This window comes from Poromitra crassiceps (genome assembly GCF_964638095.1).
Source record: "Poromitra crassiceps genome assembly, chromosome: 6".
Classification (NCBI taxonomy): Eukaryota; Metazoa; Chordata; class Actinopteri; order Beryciformes; family Melamphaidae; genus Poromitra; species Poromitra crassiceps.
Genome location: NC_139627.1, coordinates 24,542,457 through 24,568,084, shown reverse-complemented (window position 1 = coordinate 24,568,084; position 25,628 = coordinate 24,542,457). Strand labels below are relative to the sequence as shown.

The following is a 25,628-nucleotide window of genomic DNA, read 5'->3' as shown; positions in this document are numbered from 1 at the left end:
ACAGTGACTGACTCACCTAACCATAACACCTTTTTCCTCACACACTTTTTTATCATTTGTGACCAAAGATCTCACATCTAAAAAGAACACTGTGACTGGAACCGGTACGAATACACAAAGAATACAATTGGCTGATGATGAGATACATTATGGATACATTGTTGTCATGGCTACAATGCTTCTACCTGATTGGATCCTCGCAGGCTCCGAACGGAAGCTTCCCAAACTCCACCCCTCCCACCTCTCCTCCGAGGAGAGCGTCAAAGTCTGCCAGAAAAAATATATAATTCAATGCACTTTCTCTGCCTTCAAGGCAGGCAAAGTCATAGGGCAAACCACCAACCCACAAACTCACATTTTAAGCTACATATCTTCAAATTGACCTGTCTGCACCCAGCAAAATTCCTCTCCGTCTTAAGTGTGGGATCCGTAGATAAGGTGTGCACTTGTGAGGCACTTAAGAGGCATTTTAAAACAGAATCCTTTGACCTCCGCTCCTTGCATTCTCTGTCTTGCCCTGAACCAGAACCACTACCAACCACCACAACTCAAACATCTGAACCACTACCAACCACCACAACTCAAACATCCACTACCAACCACCACAACTCAAACATCCACTACCAACCACCACAACTCAAACATCCACTACCAACCACCACAACTCAAACATCCACTACCAACCACCACAACTCAAACATCTTGACTTTGCTAGAGAGCAATGCTTCACTTCGCTCACAAGAACACACAAGTGAATTTAGTGCAGATAGAGCAGAGCATCAGTATCCTGAAAGAAAGAGAGGAAAATAAATGCCCTAGGTTTCAGTTCACTTAAAGCTAATATTATTTACATTATTTAATTGGCCCACTGTGTCTCTCACAGTACCTTAACAAATTGTATTCTCTGATGTTCCTCTAGCCCCATAATGTTCCACTGTATCTCTGTTTCTCTCTGAAATAGCATCACACATCATCCAATAAGGAAATTGGGGGGGTTGAGTGGTTAAAACGCTCTCCTACCCGTCTCCGACGTCTGATCGCAGATCCGAAGATATAATAATCTCTCTACGGAAGCCAGTAGTTTACAGAAGCCAGTAGCCAGGTGTTAAAATATTCCTGCGTGAAACAACCGTTTAAAAGCAGTCTTTCCACAGCTTGTGCCAAATTTACAGCAGGGTGTGTTTGATCTCACTATCATGGTGCACCGCTTGCACGTGGCAAGCAAACAACATTGCAGTCACACGGATACGGCGGCACAGTGATCAAATCCAGTGCACCTGGGAAGCAAAACATGTCATGAAATACTCAAACTCCCAAGGTTCCTGGCGGCACTGGGACGCTTCTCCTCTCCTAAATTCGGCACAGGCTGTGGAAACGCTGCTTTTAAACGATTGTTTCGTGCAGGAATATCATTTCAACACCCCCACCTAAAAAACTGGATTTCGTAGGGAGATTATTATATCTTCGGATCTGCGATCGGATGTCGGAGACGGCTATGAGAGCATTTTAACCACTCGGCCCCCCCAATTTCCTTATGGGACGACATGTGACGCTGTTTCAGAGAGAAACGGAGATACAGTGGAACATTATGGGGCTAATATTCCTCTCTAGACCTCAAATATTATTTCGGAGCATTTCCTTTTACCGCTGTGTGTTCGGGATGTATTTGGTTCACCTCGGTGCATGCTAATGCTGAAGTACAATGTGTATATTTATCTCAAACAGTGGAGGGCAGGAAAAACACTTGTTCTATCATAACTCTACCAATGTTCTTGTTGTGCAACTGTAATATTATGATCAAAGGGCCTATTTGCTAAACAGTTGGTGTATTCCTTTATGCCCTAAAACATGATTGCAACATGATATATTACACTCTGTTGTGCCTGTGCCTACCTGGAGGCTGCTGTGGCCAAGAGTACTGCTGCCAGTCCTGGAGAACATAAGTGAAGCGGATGGCAATGTTGATGGGGGGTAGAGGGGTCAGGGAACAGCCCTGAAATAAAATAAACACAAGATGAATGAGACAGGGAAGGAGAAAACAGAGGGATGGTTGTACGGCCTTGATATATCAACAATGCTCGAGGAAAAGATTATACAGCCTGGATCACTGTGGTACACCTGGGCACTTCTTGAACTAACATCTTTTTCCCTCTTCTTCTTAAAAAAAATCCAACTAATGTTACTTATCCCTTCTCATGCTACTTTCTACAAGTGCTACTCTATTCCTTCAAAAAGTCTTAGCTGTCATACTGTATTGCATAGTGGATTTCACTACTGTTGACTAAATGTGAAATTGTAAGTTGCTTTGGATAAAAGCGTCTGCTAAATGACGTAATGTAATGTAGTTGTCAACAGAAATAATCAAAAATTATTTTCAGTTCATACAGCAAATGAAGAGCAGAAAAGAGCAGATCCTTGTCTGTTTGTATGTGATGCTTGGAGATGGGAGCACAAAAGTGCCCTCTATAAAAAGACTAATTTTGCACTGGACTTGTCATCTTGTCAGGGTTAGCTTACTCACTATTTTGGACTTGAAGATGTCGAGCAGACCAGACAGGTGGTTGTACTGGCTGGGGACCTTGCGGAGGTGGACCATCTCGAAGTCGGTGCGCACACCGGGGCCCTGGCACTCTCCGGCGTACATCCGCCTCCACTTCTGCTGGATCTGCACAAACATGGGCACCTGGCTGTGTGCACAGGGGCAACAAGGAGCATTAAGAAGAAGTCACTTAAGCCTGTATCAGGTAGTTCTGTCCAATACCAGCAAGATGCTGTGGCAGGCATTCTCAGTATGCCTGCTCTACAGAAGCTACACAGCACCACCAGGTGGACAAGAGAGACACTGCAGGTAGAATCTAAGACACATAAACCTCCTGTGCCCATGGCATGATGATGGGCAATATCAAATTATGAATGGCACTATCTTGACAGATACATATTACCCTATGGTTGTGTAATAATACATTTTAAAGGTAATAATTTTGTGCCAGTGAGGTGAATGTTTTTCCCCTCAGTAACTCAAATTAATATGTATTTTTGCATAATCATCATCATCATCATCATCATCATCATCATAAATAGCCTAAAGACTAGTTAAGTCAATGTTAGTTTCAGATAGTAAGCTTGACGTTATTATTTACCATTATAATATAATAATCATCATCATAATCGTAATCACAATCAAAAAAAACAATCATATTTTGACAAGCTTTTTCCCCTAGCCAGTGTTTGCCTCAGCAGCAGTCAGCTGTGTAATTCCACATGGTAAACTACAGTACCCAGGAGCAGCAGGGAGGCCAAGTGATGCTCCAAAGTTAGGCACATTTTTGGCGAGGGAAATTCTGGCATGACCATTTTCTCAAATTGCCCCCTCACCATTTTTAACTGCTCCCTCAGTCACTTCATCCTGGAGCCGGGCCTGAACTGCACATAACTGAACATATTTCCACTGAGGTTGTAGAGAGTACCGCAGGGATGACATGTTTTTGTAGGCTTAACCAGAAATCGCCGCCATGTTGGTTCTTAAGGGGAAAAGGCTATGGGATTTCAGAATAGGGATTTCGGTTAAACGCATGAAATAAGGTCTGTGGTTAACACAAGCTTATGGAAGTGGAAATTTGTGTTCAGCAGGATAATCTTCACAAATGTGGACCACTTTTATGACTTTTAAAAAGTTTTCTGAAAATCACATTAAAAAAACACATTTACGCTTCAAAAGTCATAAGAGTGGTCCACGTTTGTGAAGATTATGCAAATTTTGACCCACCTGTCAATCACAGCAACAGATGTGTATACACAGTTGCATTCACAGTTGCTTAACACTTTGAGTGCCACGGCCCTTGGGCAAAAGGTGCTGTACTGTGCCACATAGGCCGCAATGCATTTTAAAACAGTCATATAATTTCTTTAATAATTACTATGTAAACACTGAACACGCACAAATAACGATGAGACTCTCTTCTATCACCTGCAAAAAAAAGTTTATTGATCCCATTTTCCGTTCTTTAGTTATGAGCCGGAGAAGATAGCTTGATTTGACCAAAAACAGCCACTTTTTTTCTATAACCTGAGATATTCAGCCTTTTGTGAAAGGAAGCATTTCAAGCACATCATTGACTCATTGCTAATATTTTCTGATGTAATGACACCTCAAAAATAATTTCCTTCAATAAAAGAGTGAAAACAAAGGAATTTTGTTTGGCCAAATACTATTTTTTAGCTGCAACCATTGTATGCTGCTCTGCGTGCTCTGCGTGCCCCCCCCCCCCCCACCCCCTCAACTGCACACTCCTCCTTCTGGGAGTGTCTCTGGGGCTTTCTGCTGCCTGCGTTTGCTCTGCACTGACAAGTCCGCTACATCCAGCTTTTTTACAACCGCGTGTATTTGTCACCAGCTCCCATGCTTCCAGTTGAGAATAATAACAAATCCACGGCTGATCATGCGAATGGGCTGTGCAGCGGACACGGAGGTGCTCAATTGTGACCGCAGATTGGCTGCTGCAGGGGCACAGCTAACGTTATGCTTCAATGAAGCAGCTGCATACGGACGGATGCGATGCGATTTCCTTTTCCCCAACGACTTCTTCTGTGTGTTTTACTCCACTTTCTCTCATCTGGAGTGCGCTGTCGCCACCTAAGGGTTCTGTAAAATAGGTTAGACACATTCAATAGCTCTCATATTGTAAGAGGCGATGTAAGAAGCATAGATCGACACACCCCCCCCCCCCCCCCCCCCCCGTCAAAAAAACAATTTTGAGTTATTGGCACTCAATGTGTTAAGGACCTTAAAGGAGAACTTACCTCCAAAACACTTTTTTTCAGCTTTTAACCAATATATATGACTTTGGGGGTGATGTGTGAAGAATTCTGGTCAGAATTTCCACATTTGACACCAAACTGTTGCCATTTTACCATTTGTATCATTTTTCAGCAGCATACCTGGCATAAGCGCCCTCTTAGGGTCGAACACTGCTTTTTTTTTTTCTCTCAAATGAATGGGATATTTGACACGTCGTGACGTCACGGTGACCCAAAGACTATGGGATTTCAAGATAATTACTCCCCTACCCCCCCCTGTACCCTTTCGGCTCCTCAGAACTCCAAGCCTATTCTTATTGAAGTTTGCTCTTAAAATACTGAACCAAACGTCGTCAAAGTTGGCACATGTCTTAATTATAGTTAGTTTCCCGCTGAATGTGTCACTATCTTACCTGGATAAGCTCGAATGATGATGTTTATATTATCAGTCCGAGTGGGAAGCACTGTCTCCAGCCCAGGCAGGCGGGAGCGGGCGGGAGAGAGTCGTACTGTAAACCTCATGCACTAGCGCCAAGCTCCGGTGGCGCGCGCAGCAGAAGCTGGGCTCTCTCGGTGTGTCTGTGTGTGTGTTTTGCTGTGCGGATTGGGTTTGACCGTTTGATCAAGCAAGTAGCTCCTGTGCTCTTAAAATACTGAACACCACGTTGTCATATTTGACATATGTCTTCATTGTAGACAGTTTATCGCTGAATGTGTCATTACATTATAAATATCTTACCTGGATAAGCTCTAATTATGTTGTTTATATTATCAGTCCGACTTGGAAGCACTTTCTCTCGGCCAGTCAAACGGGAGAGTCTGCACTCTCATGCACCCGCGGGAGCGCGCACAGCAGACAGACTGTGAATGGGCGGAGGAGGAGGAGGAGAGATCCGACCGGCTACTCAGCTACTGTGCCCGTCTGTGAAAAGCGTCCTGTCCAGTCGCACCTTCGCAAAAAGATGCGGGATTCCCTCAATCGCACAAAGAAAAATCGCACACCAGCTATTTCTGTCTGTGTTTGTTTGTTGCTCCGTGAGGTTACAGAGCGCCCCATGCATGGAGGAGCCAGGCTGTTTCGCCAGCCAGGGCGCAGCCTGCAACTGCGCTGAGAGGAAAACTTTTGCACAACTTTTAACAAGAATCACGAAAAGCCCCAAAACGCAAATTAAAAACAGATTTCATTGCGCGGTTTATCGCTAGTTGTACGAGGGAATGACGTGGAGAAATCGCGCATTGTGTTACCCCAGAGCGGGGGGTTTCTCCTATTGTGCGGTGATGCTGTAACGAGCCCATGTCACTTTGCTCTCGTAACGTAGTTTTGACACCTGCCATAGAGATACATGCAGAAAAATAATTAAATTTCTAGTTCGCCACTGAATTACCAAATTGATATAACTTTCAACCATTTTCAGATTTTCTGTTTCCATACAGACCAACAGCGTTGGCTAGTTGTTGATATTTATAAAGATATTGCCCCTCTCAAATAAATTATTTTTGAGGCAGTAGGCAAACTGTAATGGCGTCGATTTCCGAAAAAGAATCTTGACTTGAACACAGCCAAAGAGTCCAGTATAGACAAGAGCATATGTCATTTCTTGGTTTTTTCCATAGGTATTTTCAAATCACTGTTCTAATACATATCTAGGGGGTAAGTCCTCCTTTAAGCAACATGTTACAGTGGGGTAAAGGGGGTACTTTGATTCAGAAAACAGGGAAAGGGGGTACTGAAGCCAAAACACTTTGAGAACCACTGCTTTAAGAGTACTGTCTGGTATCATATCTTTTTTTAGCCCTAATTGCCTAGCAGCAGAGTTAACCATGGATACAGTCAGTTAGCAGCAGGGGGTTACAATGAATAGATAGATGAATAGAGAGATACCAAGCAGTGGGCTGTTGCCATGGGTACAGATACCTAGCAGTGGGCTGTTGCCATGGATACAGTTACCTACTAGCAGTGGACAGTTACAGTGGATACAGTTACCTAACAGTGTGATGTTGCCATGGATACAGTTACCTAGCAGTGGGCTGTTGCCATGGATACAGACAGTTACCGAAAAACAACAGGTTCCGTTTTAGTGCATACCCCTAAATACAGCCAGCAATAAATAATAACATTTCATGTTGAGTATTTGTGCACGAGGGACAAGGCTTTCCTGATTTCTCTGGTGTAACGCTTGGCCAATTTCACGACTGTGGAGTGGGTGGGGCTTCAAAGGTCTGAACCCAGGCTACCTCAGATAAGGACTGTGATTTATAATCAGCAGTGGCCATATTACAGGCTTACATATATTTCATCATGGTCCTGTACATCAGTGATTCTCATCCCATCCATATGTCACCCCTAATTTACTAGCAGTGGGCTGTTGCCATGGATACAGTTACCTAGCAGTGGACTGTTGCCATGGATACAGTTACCTAGCAGTGGACTGTTGCCATGGATACAGTTACCTAGCAGTGGGCTGTTGCCATGGATACAGTTAACTAGCAGTGGGCTGTTGCCATGGATACAGTTACCTAGCAGTGGGCTGTTGCCATGGATACAGTCAGTTACCTAGCAGTGGGCTGTTGCCATGGATACAGTTACCTAGCAGTGGGCTGTTGCCATGGATACAGTTACCTAGCAGTGGGCTGTTGCAATGGATACAGTTACCTAGCAGTGGGCTGTTGCCATGGATACAGTTACCTAGCAGTGGGCTGTTGCCATGGATACAGTTACCTAGCAGTGGGCTGTTGCCATGGATACAGTTACCTAGCAGTGGGCTGTTGCAATGGATACAGTCAGTTACCTAGCAGTGGGCTGTTACCACGGACACAGTTACCTAGCAGTGGGCTGTTGCCATGGATACAGTTACCTAGCAGTGGGCTGTTGCCATGAATACAGTTACCTAGCAGTGGGCTGTTGTCATGGACACAGTTACCTAGCAGTGGACAGTTACAGTGGATACATAACCCTGCAGAAGGACATTAACTTGGCTACCACTAGTAGTAGAATGTTTCCATGGATGCCTTGTTTATGCTTCATCTAGAGATTAAAGCATATTTTTCAAGGAGAGGCCTGGCCAGAAAAGCAGCATCAATGACAAACATAAAGTAGAGCCAGCAAAGACAGCTAAATTATTTTAGAGCAAACAATAGAGTGAATCTTAAGCATCACAATGAGGAGAAATGATGTGCTCTTCTCTGTTGCAGCTCCACTTGTGATTTAGGCTAATACAGCTTCATTTGTAATGAACATCTTGCCTAGTTTAGCTTTAACTCCCCCACCTCTGGACTCAGTTATGACTCCAATCCCACTCAAGCTTTCTGTCCAGGGTCGAAATTCACTACATGAGTGCATAGTGCACAGCAATGAATAGCACAAATTATCAGAGGCTAAACAGATCTTGGCTCTAGAAAGCAGATGGCTCCTTTACAGTACAACACAAAAGGCTGTTATTTATCCTTTGTCGCCACCTGGTGAGTAAATATATATGTAACTAAAACCATTAAAATTGACAACCGGTCCACGACTTTTTTTTCCATGTATCTACCGGTCCTTGGCACAAAAAAGGTTGGGAACCCCTGTTCTAGAGGATACCAGAGAGCACAAATAGGATTGGAGCCTACAGTGGACAGGGCAGGACAGACAGCCCAACTACAGTAACAGAGAGCTTTACAGCCGCTATCAAACCTCAATGTGCATGCCACAGTGTTTATGGAATTAAGACGTTTGAAAGAGGCACATCACCATAATTACCATAATTACCTAGCAGTAGGGTGTTAATGTGGATACATTACGAGCAGCAGGGTTCTATCATGAAAACAATTAGCTAGTGGATATGCATGCGTGTGTGTGCACACATACAGTTGCATTTTAGCCTTACACTTATATTTTTTGTCCGTTTTTAAGCAATAGCTATGCTAATACCAAAACTCTATGAGGATCTGCACAGAGACATTACTACCAGGACACATGTAATCTAGATTCACTAACACAGAACGGGAGTCTAAGCCATTATTGACAGAGTGGACGTTAACTTTAGCCACCTCCTGTGGCGTGTGATGAAGGGGACTTACCAGCCGCAGTTGGCCAGAGAGATGGAGATGGAACTGAGGAGCAGGTTGCATTTGGATTCACTGATGATGGCCTCACAGTTGGCTCCCGGGGAGATGACCAAAAACTCCCGCATGCCATACCTGTCACCACAGACACAGTTAGAGCAGTAGACAGACACCCCCCCCCCCCCCCCCCCACCACACACACACACACACACACACACACACACACACATTCAAATTCCATTCAGAGTGTGAAATAAATGGATAAATGGTTCGCCTGCCGTGGTCTGGTAAAGTTAAAGATCAAATTACTTGTGAAGAATAATTTTTACTGGGGAAATAATGTAATTAAAGAGCAACTAAACCCCAAACCCAAATCTGTGATGAACCCTGAAACCTATTGGTGTGCCCTCTGCTGGACTAAAGGGTTAAGAGCATCAAGGTTCAGATTGTTCCACTGGTCAACTTCCCTATTTATTGGTGAGAAAATAGATGTGAGAACACCAAACTCAACCATGTGTGTCCACTATATTATTTGGTGCGGCTGTAGCTCAGGAGGTAGAGCGGGTCATCCACTAATCGCTTTGGATAAAAGAGGTTGGTGGTTCGATCCCCTGGCTCCTTCAGTCTGCCTGTGGAAGTGTCCTTGGGCAAGATACTGAACCCCAAATTGCTCCCGATGGTGTGTCAGCAGCACCCTGCGTGGTAGCTTGCTGCCATTGGTGTATGAATGTCTGTGTGAATGGGTGAATGCCCGAAACGTCACGCTGTGTTGCAAATAAAAAACAACAACGGGAGCTCTCTTGGTGTGCGGATCGTTCTTTTTTCACTGAATGGGTGAATGCACCTACTGATTGTAAAGCGCTTTGGATAAAAGTGCTATATAAATGCAGCCCATTTGCCATCTGCTGCTCCATGCTAACACTTAAAGGGGGACTTACCCCCCAGATATGTAACAAACGGTGATTTGAAAATACCTATGGAAAAAAACAAGAAATGACATATCCTCTTGTCTATACTATACTCTTTGGCTGTGCTCAGCTCAGGATTTTTTTTCCGGAAATGGACGCCATTACAGTTTTCCCACCGCCTCGAAAATAATTTATATGAGAGCTGCAATATCTTTATAAATATCAACAACTAGCCAACGCTGGTGGCCTGTATGGAAACAGCGTTGCTCAAAATGGTTGAAAGTTATATCAATTTGGCCATTCAGTGGCGAACTAGAAATTTAATTATTTTTCTCCCATGTATGTGTGTGGCGTTTTGTCTAACTACGTTAGGAGAGACTAGTGACGCGAGAGCACAGCAAAATAATGAGGACAAGCGCCCCGCTCTCACGCTCATGTAATGACAATGCGAGATTTCTCCACGTCATTCCCTCGTCCAACTTGCGATATACGTGAAATCCGTTTTTAATTTTCGTTTGGGGGCTTTTCGTGATTCTTGTTAAAAGTTACTGCAGCGCAGGGCAGTGTATGTGACAGTCAGACCTCCATGCTCCGCCCCACCTCATGAGGACTTCCCCGGAAAAGTCACCAGGCACGCTGCTGACTTTGTGTGCTTTGTGCGCTGCTGGTTTTGTGTGATTCTGGCATCGTCTGACGTAAATAGATCAATCAAATGTTTTCCAGTTATTCCTAGGCTGCAAACTTCTTTTAACATGCAAATCGGAGTGTTTTCTGACGAGAATAAAGTAACGTTAACGCTACGTTATGTCAGACTGTTCTCACCCCATGCCCAAGCTCCCGCCTCGGCCATGAGAGCCGAGGAGGGCTGCTGCTGCTGCGCGCGGCCTGGAGCTTGGGGCTCGTGCATGAGCATACGACTCTCTCCCGCCTGACTGGCCGGGAGAGAGTGCTTCCAACTCGGACTGATAATATAAACATCATCATTTGAGCTTATCCAGGTAAGATATTAATAATGTAATGACACATTCAGCGATAAACTGTCTACAATGAAGACATGTGTCAAATATGACAACGTGGTGTTCAGTATTTTAAGAGCACAGGGTTTTTTTCATTTCCTGAAAAGTTGGCGTTTTGGAGATAAGTGGCTTTCATTGCACAGTGACGATATTATAGTAGCCGATGTGTTTAGAGCAGCTTTGTCACGTTGTCACGTCGTAGTATAGTGTTATATTTTACATGTGCGCTAAACTGCGATGAGATTTGTTTGCGGAAATGACGGCAGGGATGAAAGTCGCTCAGGGAGGCTCACTTTGGTGCTGGGGCTCGGAGCTGATGATGTTGCTGCAAACACACAATAACCCCTCCCTCCCTCCAATAGGCTTGGAGTTGTGAGTAGCCAGGAAAGGGTACAAGGTCAGTAGGGGAGTAACTATTGTGGGAATCCCACATCTGTTTGCGTGAACCGCTGCATACGACTGGGCAAGCCGTGGACGTGGGTCACAGACAGGCGGGCAGAGCGTCAGTGCAGCAGCTCCGTGTCCCCAGCGAAAAGGGGCACAGAAGACCAGCAGTGGTCCTTGAGAGGATTCCAGCATTCTATGTTGTCTCTCAACCTAATTATATGGAATTCTGGACAAAATCATATCTACGCTATCCACCTTATTTTTGAATGCCCCACTGTAAAAAATAATTGTGCGTACAAGGTCCGGTTTAACATGACTATTGCTGCAGCTTGCCATTTCCTAATGTATTCTACTTGATTTGAAAAGATGGCTGCCTACACTCAGTCTCTTGTACCCTGGCTGAATTGAACATAACTTGGTCAATAAGTATGTAACATACAAAATAAAACAACCCGTAATATCTTAATTTTATGTAGAATGCAGAGGACATGTAACTGTTTAGGTAAACTTGCATTCCAGGAATATTGTGCTCTTAAGATGACGTTAGTGGCTCGAGTCTGTTTCGTCCTGAAACCCACACGCTTTGCGGTGGTGGTTTTAGCATAACCTATGTGCGATTTGAGGCGTAAAGTATGTGCGTTTTAGCGTAACTTATGTGGGATTCGAGGCGTAACCTATGTGGGGTTTGGCGTAACCTATGTGCGATTCGAAATAACGTATCCGAGATAGAAAACGTTATGAATATAGCCACGTTATAAACAACAAACTAACGCCGGTGATCCGTATGGAAACAGTGTTACTCGAAATGGTTAATATTGGCCACAGCAGGCGATTACCCATGAATGCACTGCGCTCTTAAAGGGATATTTATCGACGAGATTTTTGCCAAGCTGGACCTGATTAGTGATTTGCTCCGTTCGCCCAGACGGGTGTCAAGCTCTCAGCAACAAGGCTGGGAGGATCACACCGGAAGAAGCACCCATCAGCAGATCAGGCAAAAATGGCCGCCAAAAATAAGGTGGATAGAAAATAAAAAAATAAAAATAAGATTTGCATCTGAGAGACCAAATCTCATCATAAGGCTCCTTAGTATGAAAAAGGTTGGGAATGATTTACAGCAACACAATGCCATTTCCTTTTATGATTATAGTGGCATTTATTGATAGTATTGTGTTACATAGGAATTGGTAGGAAAATAACAGGCGATTGTAAACAATTAACAGGTGATTAACAGGTCAAGTGACATCATGGGAATAGGCTTGGAGTTGTGAGGCGCCGAAAGGGTACAGGGGGAGTAACTATCTTGAAATCCCATAGTCTTTGGTTCATCGTGACGTCACGACGTATCAAATCTCCCATTCATTTGAGGGCAAAAAAAAGCAGTGTTCCACCCATAGAGGGCGCTTATGCCAGGTATGCTGCTGAAAAATTATACAAATGATACAATGGCAACAGTTTGCTCTCAAATGTGGAAATTTTGACCAGCATTCTTCACACATCACCCCCAAAGTCATATATATTGGTTAAAAGCTGAAAAAAAGTGTTTTGGGGGTTAGTTACACTTTAAGTATATACACTGACTATGTTGAGTGATAATAGGCCACTGGCTTTATATAAAGAGTTTGTTTAATTAGATCCCCATTAGCTACAGTACTGTAACAGTAGCTACTCTTCCTGGGGTCCACATTAATATTTTCCAATAGTTAAATTCAGAAAAACATGATATACACATTATATTAATTTATTATATAATATATTATTAATTATTAATAAATTATTATATTTAATTTATTATATCAATTATATAATATACACTGTATCATTCATACTCATACACCACTTAGACACACAAAGCAAAAACCAACAAAACACATAACAACAATGCTAACTCAAAGCCTATCTAATACATGCTCTATATAATAATTTCCTCTTTTGAATAAGTGAGAAAGAGAAATCACTTTGCAACTCATCCACTGCATCAGAAATCAAATAAAGTAAACGTGTGATGAAAAGAATAGCTCAAAACAAAGCTCATGTAGTATTTTACACTAGTCCTTGTGTAAACAAATACAATTTTAGTTTTTTGTTAAAACATTTGTGAAATAAAAAGAATTTGGTAATGAATTCCACGCCACCATTGCTCTGTAATGAACTGTTCCTTGAAATAGAGTAGTTCTACACGGAGGCCACAGAAAACGACCTTCTGATGACTGGCGAGTAGAATAATTATGACTATCTGAAAAAAATGACAAGTTACTGTAAACTTTGTAAAGTATTTTGGGGGTTTTAAGTCAAGTCAAGTCAAATTTTATTTATATAGCACCTTTCATACACAAAGGCAATTCAAGGTGCTTTACAAAAAAAAAAAATCGAAAAAACAAGCAGCAAAGCAATGCACATATAAAAAAACACATAAAAAACACAGCCGACAGTTTTAGTTAAAATATATACTCAAATTAACAAACATGAAACATTATTTCTGTTTTAAATAAGTTACAAGGCATTCTTCAGTATTATTATTACATGCACAGTCCATTTGTTGGAAATGTACAGGAATCTTTTTTTTTTAATTACAGGCCGAGAGAGGCAGTAGTTTAGTAGCAGTTAAAAGCAAGAGTAAACATAAAGGTCTTTAGCTTGGATTTAAAAATAGGCAGAGTAGGGGCAGATCTAATGTGTTCAGGGAGTTTGTTCCAGTTATGAGAGGCATAGTGGGAGAACGCGGCTTCACCATGTTTTGATTTGGTCCTCGGGACAATTAGTAGACCAGTGCCTGAAGATCTCAGGGATCTGGATGGTTCATAGTGTAGAAGCATTTCAGAGATGTAGTGTGGGCCTGACCCGTTGAGAGATTTGTAAACTATTAGCAGAATTTTAAAGTCTATTCTAAGATTTACTGGCAGCCAATGCAGGGATTTGAGAACTGGTGTAATGTGTTCAGCTTTCTTGGTTCTTGTTAGAACTCTAGCAGCCGCATTCTGAATGAGCTGTAGTTGTTTAATAGCTTTTTTGGGAAGACCATTGAAAAGACTGTTGCAGTAGTCTAGCCTGCTAGAAATGAAAGCATGAATTAGTTTTTCAAGATCTTGTTTGGACATATAGCCTCTAATCCTTGCTATATTTTTTAGATGATAGAAGGCAGATTTTCTTATAAGCTTGATGTGGGAGTTGAAATTTAGATCAGAGTCAATAATAATGCCAAGATTTTTTACCTGGTCCTTTGGCTTCAAAGATAGGGATTCGAGGTGAGCAGTAACTTTGAGCCTATCTTCTTTTTTGCCGAAGACAATTATCTCTGTTTTGTCTTTATTAAGTTGGAGAAAATTCTGGCACATCCAATCATTAATTTGCGCAAGGCACTGACACAGTGTCTCTATGGGGGCATAGTCATCCGATGAGAGGGCTATGTAGAGTTGGGTGTCATCTGCATAGCTATGATAAGCTATTTTGTTTTTTTGCATAATTAGGCCCAGAGAGAGCATATAAAGGTTAAACAGGACAGGACCTAAAATTGATCCTTGGGGTACCCCACATGTCATTTTGGTTTGTTCAGATGTGTAGTTGCCAATGGAGACAAAGTAGTTCCTGTCTTGCAGATAAGATCTGAACCACTCTAGGACCGTGCCGGAAAGCCCGACCCAGTTTTCCAGTCTGTCCAATAGAATTTCGTGGTCAACCGTATCAAAGGCAGCGCTGAGGTCTAGTAACATTAAGATTGAGATTTTACCTGAATCAGTGTTCATTCGGATGTCATTTATAACTCTGATAAGCGCAGTTTCGGTGCTATGATGGGGTCGGAAGCCTGATTGGAAGGGATCTAGGAGATCATTGGAGGATAGAAAGGTATTGAGTTGTTGGTAGACAGTTTTTTCGAGTATTTTGCTAATAAAGGGAAGATTTGATATTGGTCTGTAATTGCTGATTATAGAGGGGTCGAGGCTACGCTTCTTAAGCAAGGGCTTAACAACTGCAGTTTTTAGAGATTTTGGAAAAATGCCTGTAAGAAGAGAGGTATTAATTATCTTCAGTATGTCGGTCGCCAGGCAACTGTAGACATTTTTTAGAAAGCTTGTTGGCAGGGTGTCTAGGCAACACGATGAGGATTTAAGGCCTCGTATCGTTTCTTCTAGTTTCTTATGGTCAATGACATTGAACTGAGTCATGTTAATTAAGCACCTATTTTGTGGGTGCGGCGGAGCCACATTTGTTCTTGATGTGGAAATAGTTAGTCTGATATTTATAATTTTATCCCTAAAGAAGGTCGCAAATTCATTGCATTTGACATTGGATAGAAGATCAGGGGCAATTTGTGGGGGGGGGTTTGTCAGCCTGTCAACAGTGGCAAAAAGAGTGCGAGCGTCATTGGTGTTTTTGCTGATAATGTCGGAGAAGAAGAATTTTCTGGAATTTTTTAGTTCCTGGTTGTAGGAGTGAAGACTATTTTTATAGATGTCATAATCGATGTGAAGTTTAGTTTTCCGCCATTTGCGCTCGGCTTTCCTACAATCTCTTTTTTTGTTATTTACAGAGGGAGCGTTTCTCCATGGTGCTTTTTTCTTACCGGAGATTAGTTTAGATCTAATGGGAGCTACAGCATCAATAGCCTTTAGGGTTTTAGAATTGAAGTTATCTAGGAGATCATTGACAGAGGCTGAGGAGAGGGAAGGGGCCAGCGAGAAAGCCTCCATGAACCGTGTGCTAGTGCTCTTGTTGATGTGACGCTTTTTGATGGTTTTTGACCGAGTAAGAGCGATAGGGGTGACCTTGAGTTCAAGAAAGATACAGAGATGGTCGGACAGAGCAACATCACTAGCTGAAAGAAACGATGACTCAAAGCCCTTGGTGATAAATAAGTCTAGGGTATGGCCTCGATTGTGAGTGGGCCCAGAGACATGTTGTAACAGGTCAAAAGTGTCAAGGAGGTTATTCAATTCTTTGGCATTATTATCATTGGGGTTGTCAATATGAATATTAAAATCTCCTGCAATAGTTAAACAGTCGTGTTCTATGGAGATTATAGAAAGGAGTTCTGAAAATTCATCAAAAAAACTACTAGAGTACTTAGGTGGTCTGTATATAATCAGTAGTAAAATAGAGGGAGAGCACTTCAGAACAGCGGCCAGATATTCAAACGATGAAAAGTCGCCAAACGATACCTGCTTACATTGAAAAACATCAGAGAAAATAATAGCTACTCCTCCCCCCTTCTTACCGACTCTGGGGGCGTCAATGTAGTTAAAGTTAGGTGGGGCTGACTCATTAAGAACATATTCCCTGTTGTTTAGATCAAGCCAGGTCTCTGTGAGGAACATGAGGTCCAGTTTATGACTCGTAATCAGATCGTTTATTAGAAGCGACTTGCTTACAAGTGACCTAATATTTAGCAGTGCAGCCTTGATACTTACATTGCTGGGTTGATTTTGTAAATGCTTTTCGGGGTGTCCCTGGAGAACAGATACTAGGCTTGGTCCTGGAACAGGACGTGCTGAGAGATAATCTTTGTTTGTTCTGTAGCTAATCAGGGTGGGGATAGCTAGACATTTGATCTTTTCATGATGCTCTGTGACCTTGTTTTTGGGGCCGGAAATGATTTTTTCAGTTTTCGCCTTTGGGGCGGGCAGGGAGATTGAGCGAAAGGTGAGCGGGTGGGAGGGGGAGGTGGTTTTGAGGGTGGGGGGTCGGAACAAGGAGGTCTTGGGGGTGGGGAGGAGCGAGGGGGTCTTTGGGGTGGGGAGGAGCAGGGGGTGCTGGCTATGCTGGCATGAGTCTGTTTAGCCAGTGTGTTCATGGATGGAGAGGGCTGATTAGCCAGCTCATTTAAGCGAGGGGGTCTTTGGGATGGGGGGGGGCGAGGAGGAGGAGGTGTTGAGGGTGGGGAGAAGCAGGGGGCGCTGGCTATTCTGGCGTGAGTCTGTTCAGCCAGTGTGTTCATGACAGATGGAGAGGGCTGATTAGCCAGTTTTTTTAGGCCAGGAGTCTGTTCAGCCAGTGTGTTCATGACAGATGGAGAGGGCTGATTAGCCAGTTCTTTTAGGCCAGGCGGAGGGGTGCACTGCAGGCCAGCTAGTCCAGCGTCAGCCCGCTCAAACAGTTTGTTGGAGGTGCTATATTGCTATATTTTTAACATAGCACACCAGAGAATAATGCAACCTGCTCTTTACATTTAACCAAGCCAAATTATTATTCATTAAAATTACTCTCGTTCGATATGGGCAGTGCAGAACAATACGTGCTGCTCTGTTCTGAGCTGTAACCTGTTCAAATTACTTTCTGTTGTGTTTGACCAAATCAAACATTTAACATATAAGTGGATTTATTTTCTGTCTGCACCAGTAACTGTCCACCACACCAGGATGAATCAAGGCAATAGCCAGAATAGGCATCAGATATGTTCATGCACACAAGTCATTTTTTGCAAGTCCAAATCAAGTCTCATGTCTTTGAGCTAGAGCCCAAGTCAAGTCTCAAGTCTTTTGTTACAAGTCCAAGTCAAGTTTCAAGGGCTCTATCTTCCCAAAAGCGCTAATTTAGTGTTTGCATGTGGTGATAGATGGCATTATGCTATCGTCAGCAGCACGCAATTACTTTGCGCTAAGAGCTTTGAAAGGACCTCTTACGCGCAAATACCTCTCTGCGCTGGGTTGTGCACCATAATCTCCGTGCAGCGCAGCGCAAGTAAAATCCCTTTTGGATATGTCATTACGCACAGCCTTGCCATGCCAGGACATCAAATTATGCTGCTAAAATTGGGTATTAGCAGATAATTCAGTGAGGCAATCAACGATAACTCACTGAGAAATGTTTATCACATCGCAAAAAGGGAAATTAATTTAGAAAACATGTTGGACAATGGACATAGGCTATTTACCGTCATAACCTGGAGGGTCGTTGGCACCACAGACGATCTGTCAATAAGCTCGCTCTGTCCTCGCACGAGTGAGTACACTCTATTACGCATGGAGAGAATTAGAGCATATTGCATGCCTCGCGCAAGCAGCCATTGCGAGACGGGAATCTGATTGGTTTTGATTGACGTAATGCCCAGCATTGCCTGGCCACACCCGTGAATAATTCTGGAAGTTAAGACCGCCCAAATCCCATTTGGCAAGGCTCTAATTTGCGCTTGCGACACGTGGCGTGAACATTTGCGCAGCCCGCCGAGAACTGCATCCCCAACATATTGGCTGTTTTAACTTAGAAATCAGGGAGGTCACGTCTACCAGACAGTTTTATCACTTTTAAACAGTTACATTTCTGTATAAATCATTACAAGTATGCTCCCGTGAGGTGGGGATGCTTTTTTTTGCTGCTGTGCGGGGGAGAAAAACTCGGCAGAAAACCTGGCGGACGGCGCAAAGCGGAGTGCTATCTTCCCTGCCTGAAGGCATGCGCAAACGGGTGCGCAAGCGCTATTAGGGGATAGCGCCTGTCAGAAGATAGGGCCCCAAGTCTCTTACGGATGAGCGTTCTATCATCTGCTGGACGTCATCTGGTCTGCTTAGAACACGGCATGGCTAAAACCAAGGAATTCAATGCATGTACTGTATTATCCTCACTCCTTAGCTATTAGCATACAGCATCAGCATTGATTAGTTGACACTTGACATTATTATTAGTAGACCTTTCCTTAACTCATTCTCTGCCAGGGTCATTTCGGTCTGTGTGCTCCCAGTGCCAGGATTTTGAGCATATTTCCTGATCTTCCAGGACCCACAGAATATTCTGTGCTAGGAATAAAATTACACAACATATCTCACAATAAAGCAGAGACTCTCTTCTTACCCCTTGTAAAAAACTGAAACTCTACCATGTTTCCTTGTTTAGTTACAAGCAGTGGAAGTTAGCTTGTTTTCACTAAAAATGCCCTCCTTTGTAACAGAAATAGGAGAAAAATAGGTTTTTAGTGAATGACACCGTTTCAAGCAGAACTCACTTTTGAGCCTTTTATTTTTTGCCTCAGTGACACATCAGACATATACAGTATTTGTTTTCCCAAATAAATAAATAAAAAATAAAAAATAAGAGAATGTATTTGAGGGAGCTGTGTCGGTCTTAGCTTGATAAAAGCATAAACAAATGGAACGAACCCTTATGTGGTCACACTCACACACTCTCTCTCTCTCACACTCTCTCACACACACACACACACACACACACACACACACACACACACACACACACACACACAGGAATAACGAGTGCTGTAACGTTACCTGCTGTCACGTTACCTCTCATAACTAACGTTAGCACAGAAGATCACACAATAGCTACGTTAGTGCTGTAAACTTTGAAATGTTTATGTGACACATGTTTCGCCTTGGTTGCTGGGGACGGGTGTGTGACGCGGTTTGACGCGTTCATCGCTCTCTCCAAGTGGCACCCATTTCTCCTCCTCCGTTTTAGTTTTAGAACGCTGTGAAGGGGAGCCTTCGTCGCCATGGCGCTCCGTCGTGGAGCAATAACAAAAACGCTGGCGTCTTCCTCGCCAGCCGAGAACTCTGGATCGGACTCTGTTTCGACCACAGGCTCCACCCATAAATACTAAACTAGCGGTTTCCTTTTATCAGTTTGACTTGAAACAATGTCACAGGCTGAGAAAGTGTCTGATGTAATGTAAACAGCCAAAACATGAAAGTACGTCCGAGTACGTCTTTGGCACAGAACGCCATTGTTAAAAGTACGTCCGGGTACGTCTTTGGCAGAGAATGAGTTAATGTTAATACACACAAAAATAAAGATTGTTCACAAGTCTCAAATCTCAAGTCCAAGTCAAGTCTGAGGACAAGTCTCACTGTACGTGTGACTTAAGTGTAACTCAAGTCCAAGTCTCAAGTCCAAGTCCCCATCTCTGATAGGCATGACCATAGCTCTAAATTGACCCCCAGGATAATCTACTAAACTCACTGTATGCCTTAATATTCTGAGACTGTGTCACACACTGACTTAACTCACCATCTGACCAGGCAGTGGGCTCGGGGAGGGAAGTCATTGTTCATACACAGAAGGTCCTGCATAGCCATGGGAAAGGCATCTGGAGAGAAGAGTTGGGTCAATCTGGATGCTTTGGAGGGACTTTTTCATCTGTTAACCCCCTCCCTACCATTTGTCCATTGTAAATAAAGGTATACTTTCAATAAATGTCAAGGAAATTGTGTTAAAATTCACATTTTCTCCATTTTATGCTCAGCCACTAAATGCATTGCATGCATCACTGTACCTTCCTCGGGCTCTTCCTTCCCATCACCCTCATCAGATTCTTGCTTCAGGTAGTGGTGAGTTATGGAAAACCTAAAGTCAGCAAAGTTAATCTCCTGAGACTTTTCCTCCCAGGAGCCACTGGTGTATTCACCCTGTGTTAAAGGAAAGAGGAACAGTGTGCGAATTCATGAGAATGGTCTGCTGAGGAAAGAGGAACAGTGTGCAAATTCATGAGAATGGTCTGCTGGCACGTGGGGGCTGGGTTTACCTAGGCTAGCCTACAACAGCTACTTAAGATATGCTCCCAGTACGGTATAGAATGTGACATCCAATACAACGCCAAGAAAAGTAACATTATGATTGTGCGTTGTAAAGAAGATCAAAAGTCAGTTTTCCCTGACTTTTATTTGAGTAACAATGTTTTTGAAGTGTGTACCGAGATGAAATACCTCAGCCATTGTATTACAGATGATTTGTCTGATGATAAAGATCTTCAGAGACAGCGTTGTAAACTATACGCACAGGCAAACATGTTGATACGTAAATTTCATATGTGTACTTCAGATGTCAAAGCCTCACTGTTCAGAGCATACTGTACACCGCTGTATACTGCTCACCTGTGGAGCAGCTACAGGAAAAGCAGCATGCAAAGACTAAACGTGTCTTATAATGATGCACTACGACTGTTGTTGCGTGTCCCTAGATGGCACAGTGCCAGCCCGCTGTTTGTCAGTGTAGGTATACCTACATTTAAAGCACTTTTAAGAAACCTCATGTACAGATTTATGTCTTGTTTAGATCAGTGGTTCTCAAATGGGGGTCCAGGGAACCCCAGGGGTCCTTGAGGGGGTTCCAGGGGCCCAGCCAAAAGGGGGGTAATTTATTTTCGCTATAATTCCATTCATAAGTAACACAATGACTATTTTGGTCATGGGTTTCATACACTTTCTGTAATAAAACATCTAAAGCATCAATCTTATTATTATATGGGGGACCGTGGGACAGAATCCTATGAAATGGGGGTCTGTGGTCTAGTTTTTGTCAGTTATGGGGTCCTTCATGTGAAAAAATGTGAGAACCACTGGTTTAGATGACTCGATGAACAGTGTTATTGTGGCCTTAATTAATCCTGTCAAAAGTAACACTTCTTTAACAGTTATTTTATTTTCTTGATTCTGTACAAAGGTATATTATGATTTGTTGTGTGACCATCTTGGCGATTGTAAATATGATATAGTGTCTTGTAAGCCCATATGGGCTGGGCACCCAGGTGCATGACACTTAAATAAAAAAAATCAATCAATCAACACCAGGTTCAACTCAATCATGTGGATGACATTGGCGAAGGAGCCTCTATGTACTATGACTGTAATCTTGATATCAAGGTTTGTTGTTTTTTTCTTTTTCTGTTTGTATTGTATTGTATTGTATGTAATGTGTTATGTTCTCCTATTGACCTTCCTAAGTGTCTGGAATAAAGTTGAATTGGTCAGACAGCGGTCACATCATGCTCTGGGAGTGAGGAGTGCCCTGTTATTAGGGTGAATATGCAAGGTTAGATGTGAGAGCAGATTACCTTGTCTGGAGACAACTTCCCCACAGAGCTCCCAATCAGCTTCCAGTCATTTAACACTTCCTCAACTCTTGAAACGAACCTGCAAAGAGATAACACGAGCTTTTCTGTCTGCACCGGAAACTAGCTGGATACACTGTCACTGTCAAACACAATATCATATCATGGCACAATAGCCATATTTGTTAAGAAAACAAAAGCTGCATAGACAGTTATTGACAACACGTAGTTACTGGCTAGCTAACGTTAGGGTTGACATGATGGCAAGCTGACATGTTAACGTAGCGTTAGTTAGCGTAGCTAGCTCAGGGATAGACGAGCGCTAGTGAGCTAACGTACACGTCTGTACACTTGTGGAATCGCATAATTCACATGGGGAATACCTAATCTAGATAACATCACTACTTAAATGTAATAATTATGATTTATAGCCAGCAAAGCAATGACAACATAGCAAGCTAGCCGAATGCTACCTTTCCCACTCCGAGGCGGTGGTGAAATCGGTGATCTCAAACACCTCTGACTCGGGCTGGAAGAGAAAGACATGGAGTTGTTTCAAAAATAGTTCCGTTGTAGTATTTCTTATTACTTGTACGACGTCAGCTTAGACACGTATGCCTACTTTGGCCAGCTGCAGTCTGAGTTTGTTACTCACATCACTGTCGGCAGCAGCCATCCTGATTCCTGTTTACTTTCCTGTCTCCTCGTGCGGTGCACTATGGGAGTGCTGTGACGTCACCCACTTAGCAATACACAATTTTGTCCAGCAGATGGTGGGGTTGGCACAAATGTTGCGATTACTGTCAAATGGTTGCGATTAGTGTCCTCACGGCTCTGGTTGCGATCACCGACCACTAGTGTCACCCTAGTGACCTGTAGTGTGTAGTCACACAAGTTTTTCTCTGAGCATTTCACTCTTTCCTCTGGCTGTCACCGTTCAAAAACTGACTGAGGCTCAAAACCACAAAATCAAAACTGACTGATAGTGGGGGGCCTTGGGGATATTTTGGTTCAGATTCTTCCAAAAGCACCAAATTTAGCACAGATGTCACAAAATCCAATATGGTCACCACCCAAAAAAACAAAAAGGCTTAGAATCATAAATTATACCACTTTTTAGGGTTTTTCTGGGTCGTAGAATCGAATTCTGATGTTATTTCAATTATTTGAGGTCAAGTTTACCCCTCAAAGTTAGCATAAAGGTCATTTTGCGGTCAAATCCAGTGTTTCTGGTGCGTCATCGCAGATTCTACCTCCAAAAAAGTATTTCTCATTATAAGCTGTACATTATACAGCTGTATATGTCACATTAGTTTGACATCTCATTATTTTATGTTTACTCCTCAAGGTCACTAGCATATAGGTCGTTTTGGGGTTAAATCCAACTTCTTTATATTTATTCATTATTATTATTTTTGGAAATAATGTTTTGCCCTATAACTTAGATTTTCAAACGTGTCTATTAGAGACAGGGGAGGGGACAAAACGTGACAAACAGTAACAGCATGTATCTTTGGTAAATAGTCACCAGTAAAACAAGAAGAAGTAGCCTACTGTAGGTCTAGGCCTACTGGAGATTCATGGTCAACATTAAAAAGACAGGCAAGTTGAAAGTAATGTTAGCAAAGTGCTTGAATGTTCTGATAGAGAACATATATAGTCAAATTGGTGTCTGGTTATAGTTCTATGGTGTGAATACAGTCAAAGAATGTTAGCGGACATTGTTTTGTTCACAATATAGCTATAGCTAGCTAGCTAGCTAGCTAGCTAGCTCAGAGATTATCAGATAGCTAGCTCGGAGATTACTGGCTAATGTTATATCTCTGAGCAAACTTTAGTCTGCTTACACACTTGGCAGCTAACAAGCTAACTGATGCACCTTTAATGTTAGTCATCGTTTCCTGTTCTGATAGAATTGAGCGTTAGGCTATGGTATATTTACAGTACATTTATGAGCTGTGGTCTTCGTCTTTTAGTCACACCGAGGGCCTTCGGGCCAATTTGACCCGGCTCATGTTCAACCATTCTAAAGTCGTTATAAACCCCCAAAATTCTACTAATCATAGTTTGTTCTTCATTTTAATAAAGAGCTACTCAAGTTTATTTATTATCTCCGCGAGGAGATTATGAGATTGTCGCTGTCAGTGCGTCTGTCTGTCTGTGCGTCTGTGCATGCGTGTGTTTCTGTGTGTTCCTTGTGTGTTCCTCTCGTATCTCGAGAACCGTTGGTCGGATCTACTTCAAACTTTGGGAGTGTACCAGGCGCGTAGCCACGGGTGTGCTAGGGTGTGCCAATGCCACCCAGACAGGCCGCTGGCACACCCCAAAAAAATGGGGTAAAAAAGGTTTTTTGTTTTGTCTGCAAAACACATGTCAACGCTGTCATGCACTGTGTCCAACTGTCCGCCTGCAAGTAAATCCATAGAGAAAATAAGTAGCAAAGAGCGTTCCCATCTGCAACGAAAATCACTTCCTTGTTTGCCTGAGACGCATGTGTACCCATGCGTCTCAGGCAAACAAGGAAGTGATTTTCGTTGCAGAGAGGTAACCCTCTTGGAACCACTCTTGCTGGTTCCTCTCGCTATGGATTTACTTTGAAAATGACAGTTTCGCGTACTTTGGATTATTATTTGATGATCGCATGGTGAGTACACAAGTCACAACATGTATGTGATTGTTTCTAGCGCTGTTGTGTGTGCTTTTGGGGGAATGAACGGCGGTAGCATATTAGAGACTGCCACACTACTGTACTATCTAACTAGCGTTAACAGTACTAGCAGCCCCCATGTATCACTGTGAAACGCACTTTCTAATGCACGCCACGCACAGTGAAGATGTTGGCGGCGTGTCCCTTCGCATTTAACGTTAGCCAGGAGACTTTTCAGTCATGCATCTGCATGCGTCTCAGATTTCTAATAATATACGGGTCCACACGAACATGCCAACCAAATTTGCGTTCTTTCCCGACTAGAACACTCATTGGAAAAAGTAGGTGAGACTTTTTTGAGATACTAAACAAAGTGGTTTTACATGTTGCCAAAAAATACAATTTAATTGACTGCTTCTACCTGCTAATAATGAGTGCGAAAAGGAGCAAACAACACACAAATATTCCTCTAAATCTGGTTTGAAAAGACCCAAATTTTTTTTGGTGGCGGCCTTGCGGCCGCCACCAAATAGTCCGCCCCCTGGCATACCCTGGCTTTCTGTGGCACACCCAATGAGCCGAGGCTGGCTACGCTAGTGGAGTGTACTAAGGAGTATGTGACGGAGTACAGTGACCTGTTTTCATCCAATTCGGCATAGCGCCACCTACTGGCAACGTGCGTGACGGTGTTCCTGTGCGTGCGTGTGTTCCTTGTGTGTTCCTCCCGGATCTCGAGAACCGTTAGTCGGATCTACTTCAAACTTTGGGAGTGTACTAAGGAGTACGTGACGGAGTACAGTGACCTGTTTTCGTGCAATTCGGCATAGTGCCACCTACTGGCAGCACAGTGCGTGTGTTCCTTGTGTGTTCCTCCCGGATCTCCAGAACCGGGGTACAAGGAGTGAATTTAGACTTTAACTAGAGGGTAACAAGATCTGTAGTTATAGTATAATTACGGGGTACCAGACTGTAGTTATAGTATAACTACGGGGTACAAGGAGTGAATTTAGACTTTAACTAGAGGGTAACAAGATCTGTACTTATAATATAACTACGGG

General features: G+C 43.0%; 1 protein-coding gene across 1 annotated transcript in view; it reads right to left on the bottom strand.

Annotated features, from left to right (window-relative positions):
- Positions 1-22,599, bottom strand: part of rab3gap1 (RAB3 GTPase activating protein subunit 1) — a gene marked incomplete at its 5' end in the record, with an annotated part of 96,535 nt that extends 73,936 nt beyond the window's left edge. The window contains 9 exons of the mRNA XM_083638167.1: positions 186-267; positions 1,894-1,993; positions 2,522-2,687; positions 8,857-8,976; positions 20,105-20,183; positions 20,370-20,502; positions 21,927-22,005; positions 22,397-22,452; positions 22,546-22,599. Of these exons, the coding sequence (XP_083494293.1) occupies positions 186-267; positions 1,894-1,993; positions 2,522-2,687; positions 8,857-8,976; positions 20,105-20,183; positions 20,370-20,502; positions 21,927-22,005; positions 22,397-22,452; positions 22,546-22,599 (869 nt within the window). The remainder of the gene's footprint in view (positions 1-185; positions 268-1,893; positions 1,994-2,521; positions 2,688-8,856; positions 8,977-20,104; positions 20,184-20,369; positions 20,503-21,926; positions 22,006-22,396; positions 22,453-22,545) is intronic.
- Between the last annotated feature and the right edge of the window lie 3,029 nt (positions 22,600-25,628).